The sequence below is a fragment of the Canis lupus genome, chromosome 29 (assembly GCF_048164855.1).
Source record: "Canis lupus baileyi chromosome 29, mCanLup2.hap1, whole genome shotgun sequence".
Taxonomy (NCBI): domain Eukaryota; kingdom Metazoa; phylum Chordata; class Mammalia; order Carnivora; family Canidae; genus Canis; species Canis lupus.
Window position 1 is genome coordinate 32,752,835 of NC_132866.1, and position 12,581 is coordinate 32,765,415.

Below are 12,581 nucleotides of genomic sequence, written 5' to 3' on the forward strand. Positions count from 1 at the left end.
CACTCTCTCTTCCCACATAAAAATAAGAGTTGTTTTTTCCCTGAGCACTCATCAAATTTTCACACAATATATATGAAAAAGAAAGAATGTGGTCTTAACTTTCCAAAATGAAAACTAATTAAAACGTATACAGCATATAAGTAAACAGAAAATTATCCAACCAGTAATTTAGAGACCTATGGCAGAATGTTAGTTTACATAAAGATATAAAAGTATGCACATGCATATTTAACATAAACTATCATAAAGTCAAGAATACAAACCTTCAATAGCAAGACCACTGTTTTGCCTCTAGAGGGCGAACTTGGTCTTCTGAAAAACTCTAGACAAGAAAAGTTACTTTCAGACTTTATAAAAAAGTTAAAATTTAAGATGTTGAGATAGCAAAAATTCCTAGTTTCTTGGTTAACAGTACCCTTAGAGTACCAATAATTTTTTTCACAACTTCCCCTAAACCAACAGAAATGCCTAAATATTCTGTTTAATAAATAGTTATGTCCAACAATTTAATAAGGATTTCTGTCCTAACACTTAGTAGTCATTTGAAAAAATAATACATATAAATTGAAGGGAAAAAGGTTTTCATTCTTAAATAACCACAATTACTTATTAGGCATGTATGCTTGTGGTGCACTCTAATTTTACAAATCTTGAAATCAGACTGGACACGATCACGCTCATTTCCTGTTGAACATTGATCTTTGCATAGTATCTGATTTTCATCACAGCAATCTCAGAAAACCAGATTCACAAAGATATGCCAGAAAAAAAACATAATGCCATTTAATGTTGAAATTGTGTATAATCTGAAGATAATGGTCTGTGCTGTATCCCAACACACGTGGAATATCAATGAGTCTGCCACTGTTCCCCTCTGCATTAGCTGCAGCACATGGGGTACCTGGGCTCACAGGCTGCAAAACACAACACTACAGTTCTAAGTCCCAGCACCTTTATAAACTAGTCAATATTTTAATTGTAAATAAAATTAACTACAACAAAGTTTTTAAAGATCTAAAAATTTTCTTGTATTACTTGGGAAACCAGTTTCTCTTTAAGCAATAAGAGGCACTATTAAATCCTTAATGGAAGATTGAAAGATATTTTATCCAATTTGAATGATGATTATTGTCTTAATGTGATTATTTTTATACATGATGATTGTGTTGAATCTGAAAAACTCCGAATGGGAAGGAGAGAAACAGGAAATGCAGTACATACGTATCTCCTGAGCAACAACTTCTCAGAACTTAAAAATGCCTGTAAATTGATCCAGTCTCACTGATATCCTAGTACTAATGGAGTCAAGTTTTAAAGCCAAATATCTAAAATTCTTAAGAGCTTCAGAATATGGATATTAATACAGATAGTAGAAGAACTGGCTCCAAAATTACTAGAAACAGATTATATACCCACCCATCTCACAAAGTCCTTGGTTTAGGCAGAACACTAGAAAAGTGATCAAAAACAGAGTTCAACCTCAAAATTTACTCAGTTTTTGCTTTCTGTTTCATCAATTGACAATTCTGCACCACTGGCAACCATATGCCACTAGAAATCAAAGTATGTGGTAAGAGTGCTTAGCTAAGAAGAAGGAAACAAAAAAGCCAAAAAGCTCTGCAAGGAAAAACTAGGGTGAAAAAAACCAATGTTCTATCACTTTAGAGAATTTTCACAACCATAAAAGATAACTGAAAATATGTGCATGATTAAAAAAAAATTTACATTACTACAAATATCTAATAATCCCCCAATTTTTTATGTAGAAAAAGTATGAATGAAAGTGGAATATGATTAGTTATCAAAAAATATTTGAAACACTAAGACAAACCACATGACTATATTAGTACTTACCTGTTGAATGATTTTGGAAGTTTTCTGAAGATTCTCTCTGGGAGGGACTTTACCAAATAATTTCCAACCAGGAGCACTATGGACAACTGATTTGAGTTCCTTTGTCCTTTTTGGAAAAAGGTTTCTGAAACACAAAAAAGTTACATGAATTGTGTTTCTGGTAACCAGAGGACTACTTAATATTTTTTTTTAAAGATTTATTTATTTATTTATGATAGACATAGAGAGAGAGGGGCAGAGACACAGGAGGAGGGAGAAGCAGGCTCCATGCCGGGAGCCCAACGTGGGACTTGATCCTGGGACTCCAGGATCACACCCTGGGCCAAAGGCAGGCGCTAAACCGCTGAGACACCCAGGGATCCCCTACTTAATAATTTTTAAAGTATGTTTGTACTCAAGACAAATACAAAATACTTTTAAATTCTTTTTTTAAGATTTTTTTTATTAAGTAATCTCTACATGCAACATAGGTCTGTAACTCGCAACCTCAAGATCAAGAATTGCATGCTCCACCAAGTGAGCCAGGTACCCCTAAATAAAATTATTTCTATTACTTATACAACTGACTATTAGACTGACGAAACTCAGGGTGCCAGGGAGGCTCAGTGGGTTATGTGGCTGCCTTCAGCTCAGGTCACGATCCCAGGGTCCTGGGGATGGAGCCCCACATCAGGCTCCCTGCTCAGTAGGGAGCCTGCTTCTCCTTCTCCTTCTTCTTGTGCTCTCTCTCAAATAAGTAAGTAAAATATTACCAAAAAATGTGGGATAATCCATAATAGATTAAAGAGACACTCTCATTTCCTTGGGTGTGCAATGGAATTGAACTGATGTAGAGTAATTTCTACTTAGGAGGCCCTAGAAGTTTCATCTCAGGGATTATATAAATAGTACTCAATTTTCTACTTAATAAGATCTCTAGATTGGAGGTTTTTAATAATGATTATACTAAGGACTGATATTTTTATAACATAAAATTTCAACCCTCAAAGGATGGTCTATTAATTTAAATAACATCTGATATCATGTGTGTAATAACAGAATTTCTATGAGCATTTCTCCTTCAAAATGAACATGAAACTGTTAAATTTTCTTAATAGAGGGCAATGAAGAGACACTATAGGATAAAGAGCTTTCCTGCGAATTCTAGCTGCTGCAAGGTGGGTCAATGGCACGGGTGTGAGGACATTCAGTAGAAATTTAATCAGTCAAGTGCCGGGGACATGTAGTCCTTAAGCAAACTTGCAGCATCAGCAAACTCAGCCTGGAGATGGCTTTTCTGCAGCCCTCTTGATATGGAAACTATCACCCCAAAGGCTTCTTGCTGGCAGTGATATACTTGTTCCCTTGGTAAGCCCCACACAGCTCACTTGTACTCCCTGGGCAGTTCTTACCAAGCCATGTTATGCTGCCCCTACCAGGCTCTCTGTGGCCTGCCTATACTCCAAAGGTCTGCCATCCAGCCATGCTAAACACAGGAGTCACCATGGTTTATGCAAAAAATTTGAATATGACATCAAAGTCACGATAAAATATTTTTTAAATTTTTAAGATTTTGTTATTTGAGAGAGGGAATGTGCACGCTGCATGCACATAAGCAGGAGGAGGGGCAAAGGGAGAAGCAGACTTCATGCTCAGCAAGGAGCCTGATGTGGGGCTGGATTCTAGGACCCCAGGATCATGGCCTGAGCCAAAGGCAGATGCTTAACCATCTGAGCCACCCAGGCACCACTAAAATAAAAAATTGGTAAACTGGTCTTAATCAAATTTAAAACAAATTTAAATCAAATTTGTAGTTCAAAAGCATCACTGATGCAAAATGGAGAAACAGGAAGATCTAGAGCTCAGTTCCTCCCCCAAAGTAAAAATTGAGCTGTAAAGAGCAATTGTAATGAACCATTTTAGAAATCTAGAACCTTATCAAACTCTTGTAACAAACAGGTAAGTACATGAAGGAAGAGGATGTTGATCCTTCCTAAGTCTACAACACGTGTAAACAACCACCTTCCCTCAGTTCCTCAATCCTTCCCTCCACAGCATTGGGGATTAGGAGCCCATGTTTCTGAAGTTGATGCATCAGGAGGGATAGTTGGGATCACATCCTTCTAAAATTTGGAGTTATGGATTTTATTGGTCTGGCAGTGCCTTGAGGGACCAGCACAGACACCTAACTTATATCAGTTCAGTCATCTTGCAGCAGTGGTTTCTACTGATGGTGTCTACTGGAACATTAAAAAAGATAAAATTCTTTTCTGTCCGTCTTTCTGAGCCAGATATTTAAGGAAAAAATCTTTCTCAGGCTACCAACTGATTGCAGAAATAAGAACAGAAATTTGAGGGGCACCTGGGTGGCTCAGCAGTTGAGTGTCTGCCTTCGGCTCAGTGCATGATCCCAGGGTCCAGGATCAAGTCCCGCATCAGGTTCCTTGTGGGGAACCTGCTTCTCCCTCTGCCTATGTCTCTGTGCTTCTCTGTGTCTCTCATAAATAAATAAATAAAATCTTAAAAAAAAAAAAAAACAGAAACTTGTGATCCCACACAAAAAGAAGTATACACTTTGCAAAATAGTTTGGAAATATCACAAATGGATGACTCTAGCATTCAACAAGCAAAAATCAGCAATCACTGAAGTGTAACAGATTTAAATACCCATTATAGTAATAAGAATGTCCAGGTCTCAATAAAAAATTACACTGCACCCAAAAAGAGCAAAGTATGAATCATTCACAGGAAAAATAGGATTGGACTAAAACATCCTTGAGGAAGCCCAGAGAGTGGAATTACTACTCAAAGATGTTAAATTAACTGTCTCAAAAAACTAAAGGAAATTACAAAGAAATGGTGAGTGGGGAATGTATGAACAAAATAAGAATATCAATAAGGAAAAAATATTATAATAAGGAACCAAGCAAATTTTAGAGTTGAATACTAGCATAATTAAAATGAAAAAAAATTCACTAGTGCAGTTCAACATCAGATTACAGCAAGCAGAGGAAAAAAATCAGCAAATGGGAAGATAAGACCAATGAAATTATTCAGTCCTAGAAGAAGACAGAAAGAAGAATGAATAAAAATGAGCAGAGCCTAAGTAACCTGTAGGACAGTCTTAAGTATACCAACACATGTACCATAAGAGTCCTAGAAGGAGAAAAGAAAAACAGAGGAGCAGAAAAAAATATTTTAAGAAATATGGCTAAAAACTTCTCAAATATGATGAAAGGCATGAATATATATATATCCAAGAAGCTCAGCAAACTTCAAGCAGATAAACTTTGAGACACATTATAGTCATATTGCTAAAACCCAAGGACAAAGAGAAAATTTTGAAAACGGCAAGAGAAGCAAATACCGCAAACAAGAGATCTTCAATAGGATTAACTGATTTCTCATCAGAAACCATGGGGACCAGAACTAGTGGGATAACATATTTAAAGTTCTAAAAGAAAAAAAATAGCAATGAAAAATTGTATACGTGGCAAATCTCTTTCTCGAGAATGAAAGACAAATGAAGATATTTCCAGATAAACAAAAGTTGAAGGATTTCATTACCAATAGACCGGAACTGTAAGAAATGCTAAAGGGAGTTTTTCAGGCTTGAAACAAAAAGTAGCCAGAGAGAAACTCAAAGCCATGAGAAGAAATAAAGAACATCAGTAAAATTAATTAGATAGGTAAATGTCAAAGCCAGTATTATTGTATTTTTGGTTTGTAAAACTATTTTTTCCCTATATGGCTTGAAAGGCAAATGTATAAAGCAATATTTATAAATTTATGTTAATGGACACACAATGTATAAACATGTAATCTTTAACAATAAGAATATAAAGAAGGGACAAAGATGTTTAGTAGTGTGATCTATATACTAATGAAACTAATTTGGTATTATTCAAAATAGGTTGCTGTATGTTTAAGATGTTATCTGTAATCCTTAAAGTTACTACTAATGGCTTTAAAATATACAGAAAAAGAAGGGAATCAAAATAGTCCTACAAAAATTATATTAAAAAAGTGGTAATGGAGGAATTAATGAACAAAAACCATAAAAGACATATTGAAAACTAATAGCTAAATGGCAGGAATAAATCCTTCCTCACCAACAATTAGTTTAAATATAAGTCAATTAAACTCTCCACACGAGAGATATTGGCAGATTGAATGAAACACTGTCCATATGCTGTCTTCAAGAGACTTTTTTTTAATTGAAATAGTCAATTAGTCAACAGACAACAATAGTCAAATAGACAACAAGAGACTCATTTTATGTATTTATTTCTAGAGGGGGGAAGAGAGTAGAGGATTTGGGGTAAAGGGAGAGAGGGAGAGAGAGAATCTTAAGCAGGCTCCATGCTCAGCATGAGGTCTAATGCAGGGTTCGATCTAACTACCCTGAGATCATGATCTAAGCTGAAATCAGGAGTTGGATGTTTAACCAACTGAGCCACCCAGGCACCCCAAGCAACTTACTTTAGATAAAAAAGATACAAAGAAGATGAAAATAAAAGAATGGAAAATTATATTGAAAGCTCATACTAACCAAAGAAGACCTGGAGTGATTATATTATTGTCAGGCAAAATAGTTATTAATACAAAACAGGTTACAAGACACAAAAAAGATTATATGTTGAAAAAAGTTAATCCAATAAGATATAATAACTATTATAAACATATATGCACCTAACAACAGAGCCCTAAAATATGTGAAACAAAATTAACAATATTGAAAAGAGAAATAGTTCTACAATAATAACTGGAGACATCAGTGGCCTAGTCTCAATAATACATACAACAACCAGGCAGATCAAAAAGGAAAAGACTAAAACATTATATACCAATTAGACCTAACAGGCATACAAGTACACCCCATCTAACAGTAAAAATATACATTCTCAAGGGCACAGAGGACATCTTCCAGGATGAATTGTATGTTAACCCACAAAACAAGTCTTAATAACCTTAAAGAGACTGAAATCATGCAGTTTCTTTTTCAATCACAGTAAAATCAGAGTAGAAATCAGTAACAGAAAAAAACTGGAAAATTCACCAATATGTGGAAATTAAACAAAACAATCTTAAATGATCAGGAGGTCAAAGAAAAAAATCACAAGGTTACTTAGAAAATACCTCGGGGGAAGAAAGAAAACACCCTGAGATGAATTTAAACAAACACAACATACCAAAACTTATGGGATACAGCTAAGGGGGAAATTTATAGTTGTAAACACATACATTAAAAAAGAACCATCTCAGGATGCCTGGGTGGCTCAGTCAGTTAGGCATCTGCCTTTGGCTCAGGTCATGATCCAGAGTCCTGGGATCAGGCCCCGGATTGGCTCCCAACTCAGTGGGGCGTCTGCTTCTCCTTCTGCTCCTTCTCCCCACTTGCATGTTCTTTCCAGCTCTGCTCTCAAATAAATAAAATCTTAAATAATAAAAAAAAAAGAACCATCTCTTACTAATTACTTAACTGCATAGATGAAGAAATCAGAAGACCAAACTAAACCCAAAGCTGGCATAAGGAAAGAATAAAGTTTAGAGTGGATATAAATGAAAATAGAGAATAGAATAATAGAGAAAAAACATTTTAAAGCTGTTTTTTTTTTTTAAGATTTTATTTATTTATTCGAGAGAGACAGGCAGAGACACAGGCAGAGGGAGAAGCAGACTCCATGCAGGGAACCCGACGTGGGACTAGATCCCGGGTCTCCAGGATCATGCCCTGGGCCAAAGGCGGCACTAAACCGTTGAGCCACCCGGGCTCCCCAAAAGCTGTTTTTTTTTTTTAAAGATAAATAAAACTGATAAACCCTTAGCTAGATGACTAGGAAAATAGAGGTAAGATTCAAATCACTAAAAGCAGAAATAAAAATGGGACGTCACTACAATATGAACAACTGTTCATAAGTCTAGCATTGAGGAAAAGCAAATCATAAGCCACAATTAGGTACCAACCACACCCAGTAAGGATGGCTATTATTTATAAAACAACAAAAAAATAAGTTTGCAAGGATGTGGAAAAGCTGGGATGGCGGGCATGTAAAATGGTCCAAAGGCTTGGAAAACTGCTGGCAGGAATGTTAAGTGGTGCAGCCATTTTGGAAAACAATTTGGCAGTTTCTTTCATAAGTAAAACATAAATTACCATACAACCCAACAATTCTACTCCTAGATGCCTACCCAAGAGAAATGAAAACATAGGTCCATATGACGGCTTACACAGAAATGTTAACAGTAGTAGTATTCATAATAGCAAAAATGTGAAGACAGGTTAAATATCTAGCAAAAACGTGAAGACAGGTTAAATATCCAGCAACTATTGAATATACAAACAAAATGTATATACTCATATAATGAAATCCTAATCAGCAGTAAAAAGGCATGAGACAACTGATACATGCTACAACATGGATAAACTCAAAATATGCTCCATGAAAGAAGTCAGATGTATGAGACCATGTGTACAATCCTGTTTATATGAACCATGCAAAGAAGCCTATTCTATAGAGACAAAGTTAGATTAGTGGTTGCATGGGGGATGAAAATGGGTACAAAGGATCTCTGGTGTGGCAGAAATGCTCTGCAACTAGATTTCAATAATGGCTGTATAGCTATATAAATTTAATATCATTGAACTGTACTCTTATAATGGATGAATTTTATGGAATGTAAACTATACTTCAAGACAGGTGTTAATTAAAAGACTATTTAAACTAACAATCAGATACAGAGGGTAAACACTGCCAAAAGTTGGTCTTTTGTCAAGTTTAGTGAAATAGACAAAATTTCCCCCAGCAGTTATGGAAAAAGAATAGAAATAAATAAATTAGGAGTAAAGAGAAGCCCATAAAATCAGATGCAGCAAAATTTTTAAAGGGAAGAGAATCTATAAACAACTCTAGGCCAATTAATTTAGAACATTTCTCAAAATGGACAGAACCATGTAAAAATATAATTTATTGGGCAGCCTGGGTAGCTCAGCAGTTTAGCGCTTGCCTTTGGCCCAGAACATGATCCTGGAGACCCGGGATCGAATCCCACGTCGGGCTCCCTGCATGGAGCCTGCTTCTCTCTCTGCCTGTGTCTCTGCCTCTTTCTCTCTCTCTGTGTCTCTCATGAATAAATAAGTAAAATCTTAAAAAAAAAAAAAATATATATATATATATATATATAAAATTTTATCAAAACAGACTTAGAACAGAAAATATCAATCATCCCAAAATCATTTTAAAAACTGAAGTAAAAGTTAAAATTTCTCTCCCCCAAAATCAGGCATGTAAGTTTTATATGAGAGTTCTACCAAATTTTTCAAGATACAGATTGCATCAATATTGTATAAACATTTTATAGAATGAGAGTAATCTTTAATCATATCTTTAAGGCCAATATGAACTAACAAAACCAGACATGAACAGCTTAACAGAGTAAGATTATAGACCAATCTAACTCATGAACATAGAAGAAATATCCTAAAAAAATTAGCAAACGAAATATAATCTGTAAAGATAGATAAAAATATCATGACTAGGTTAGATTTGTCTCAGGAATGCAAAGGCAGTCAAACTTGGTAAGATCTTAAACGTTATTCAAAACATTAACAGGGGCAGCCCCGGTGGCGCAGTGGTTTAGCGCCGCCTGCAGCCCAGAGCGTGATCCTGGAAACCTTGGATCAAGTCCCACGTCAGGCTCTCAGCATGGAGCCTGCTTCTCCCTCTGCTTGTGTCTCTGCCTCTCATTCTCTGTCTGTGTTTCTATGAATAAATAAATAAAATCTTAAAAAAAAAAACATTAACAGAAAAAAGGAAAATAACTATGATAACCTCAATGCTGAAAAAAGATGGTGAAGTCAATGTGAACATTCCCATTGATGGAAACTATAAAAGATGACTAGAAGAGAACTTCCTTAAGAAAGGATACCGCCCACCTTTTCCATTTCTTTTTTTAAAGATTTTATTTATTTATTTGAGAGAGAGTGCGAGAGCACCCACGCGCATGCTGGGGGAGGGGCAGAAGGAGAGGAAGAAGCAGGCTCCCCCTGAGCAGGGTGCCCAACATAGAGCTAGATCCCAGGACCCCGGAATAATGACCTGAGCTGAAGGCGGACACTTAATTGACTGAGCCATTGTGGTGCCCCTCAACAAGGTTTTTGGAGAACTTGAAAAAACTCTAAAATTTATATTGAAGAATGGACCAAAAACAGCCAAAACACTTTGAGGAAAGGAAAAAAAGATATATTTAAGAACATTCAAGAAACTTACAAGAGATGAGCAGCCTGGGTGGCTCAGGTTTAGCGCCACCTTCAGCCCAGGGTATGGTCCTGGAGACCTGGGATCGAATCCCGCATCAGGCTCCCTGCATGGAGTCTGCTTCTCCCTCTGCCTGTGTCTGTGCCTCTCTCTCTCTCTCTCTCTCTGTGTCTCTCATGAATAAATAAATAAAATCTAAGAAAAGAAAGAAAGAAAGACTAACGTAAAAGAGCAAAAATCTTTAATAGTCCAAAAATCCACTGGCAGAAAAAGAATGGAAAACTTAAATTGTGGCATGTTATTAAATGCAACATTTTTCTTCAATGAACATGAACCAAAGCTATATCCATCAACACGGAAGAATCTTAAAAACAATGCTGAGTTTTTTAAAACAAAAAATCAAAATGCAGAAGAGTACACACAGTATACCATTTTTATGAAGCTCAAAATAATACAGTAAGAAAAATGTTATGGCAAAAACTATTGCTTAAATTACCAAATGAATTCAGGTCAGTTGTTACTTCTCAGGGGTGAAAAGGGTAGTAAGACAAAAAAAAAAAAAAAAGGGTAGTAAGACACAGGTATATCTTCAAAAGTATTGATAACATTCTATTTCTGAGACTAGGCAAAGGGTTCACCAATGTACACTGTGCCTCATAATTCACATATCTGTTACATGTTTTCTTTTGTATGTGTCAAAAAAAATACTAGTTTTTGCTGTTATTAACCTAGCTAATTCCAATTGTAACTCCCTAATAACTGGAGAGCATTATCTAAAATAGTTAAAAGACTGCATATTCTGAATCCACCATTGGGAAGCCATAAAGTCAGCCTTTTCCTACACAGTGCTAGGTATCCACTTTTGCCACAAGCTTAGGTATATTTATTTGGGCCAAAGCTGATAAGCATTTCAGATTTTAAGTACTCTTCTTAGGGTCAATTCACATCTCTATATAAATTTGTCTCAATCAGCATACTGATGTATGTAATTACTGGGTCAGAAGACCTCATGCTAAAAATTAGCTCTTGGGGGTAAAAAAGTGTACAATGAACAAGTTTTGTTGGTGTGTTTTTTACAACTACCACCAACTCTAATGACTGACCATAATTAGATCTTTCACTACAATTTTAATTGTTTCAAATCTAGGGACACCTGGGTGACTCAGTGGTTGAGCGTCTGCCTTTGGCCCAGGGCATGATCCTGCAGTCCCAGGATGGAGTCCAGAATCGGGCTCTCTGCAGGGAGCCTGCTTCTCCCTCTGCCCATGTCTCTGCCTCTCTCTCTCTCTCTCTCCCCCTCTCTCTTTCTCTCTCATGAATAAATAAATTAAAAAGTCTTTTAAAAAAATTGTTTCAAATCTAAAAGCCTATAAATCGTTTGTCTCTTCATAATATATAAAGAAGATAGTTTTATGAAGGGAAAAAATAGCATTTCATTCTCTGTACTAAAAATGTAGAATTATGTATATAATTACAGCAGGCTAACATAAAATAGAAGGGGTTATGCATTCTTTTTAAATGCAGTGAAACATAACTTCAAATAATATGACCTGGCTGAGAATAAGACAAAGCAGCAGAATGAGGAAACCACAAGCATAAGATACAGTTATACCAAGAGAGAGCAATAATCACAGATCAGAAAATTCCCCATGCATAAAGCTTTACAGAGAGCACCCCTTGGAGGGTGCTCATGTCTCTATATTTTTATCTACAGTGAGGGTACTGTAATCACTACCAAACCTCTAGTTTTCTCATATGAAAAAGTAGAGGCTATCCATATTAATACTGTGTATCAGACCTGTATAAGTTACAAAACTCTTCATAAATCACAGCCAAGATGCCAAATATACATGAGTCTTCTAGTAAAGACCATTAGAAATTATCCTGCATCACAAAAAGCCTGTTAAGATGTAAGATGTGTGTTTATGTTTGAAATTAATTTATAAGGATATTTTCGACTCCAAAATTAAAATCAAGGAATACTAACTTCTTAAACCAAACAATAGTAGGCCTTTCTATGGATGTAGTTTCTGAAGAATTTTGAAATGACTGGAAAGGATAAGAAGGAAAAAAGCAAGGGAAATGCATAACCTCCACAACAGAGTTTCAATATGGTTTCAATATGTTTTATATTATAATATTACAATGATAATAAGTTCATCATGAAGTTTAAATTTTCATTAAATTATACAAACAAACCAAAGCCAAATACCTTAAGTTTACATATCTGATAAACTTTGGTTACTAGAAGAAACTTCTGTAAAAGAAATAGGAGCCAACAGGTATCCAATTGCTAAGAAAGGCCACCAGATAATGTTCCACATTAATTTCTTATGCCACTAAGAAATTTTGGATTAGGTTTTCAGGTTACCCCCTGCCTCAAAAACTGGATATAATGTAACTAAAAGGCATACATCTGCAAAGCAATTTTAAGATATTATTACAAATATATGAGATTAATATAGATCAAATGGGTTCTAGCAGTGTAGG

At 35.6% G+C, this 12,581-nt stretch overlaps 1 protein-coding gene across 6 annotated transcripts in view; it reads right to left on the reverse strand.

The window, feature by feature from the left end:
* Positions 1-12,581, reverse strand: part of TBC1D12 (TBC1 domain family member 12) — a 121,681-nt gene that overhangs the window by 60,923 nt on the left and 48,177 nt on the right. For 5 of the 6 annotated variants that reach the window (XM_072805995.1, XM_072805996.1, XM_072805997.1 and 2 more), the window contains one exon: positions 1,855-1,978. Coding sequence is in view for 1 of the 6 variants with exons in the window: in XM_072805994.1 (XP_072662095.1) it covers positions 1,855-1,978 (124 nt within the window). In the remaining 5 variants the exon portion in view is untranslated. Of the gene's footprint in view, positions 1-263; positions 284-1,854; positions 1,979-12,581 lie in introns of those variants that run through there. The other variant, XM_072805999.1, reaches the window with a different exon arrangement.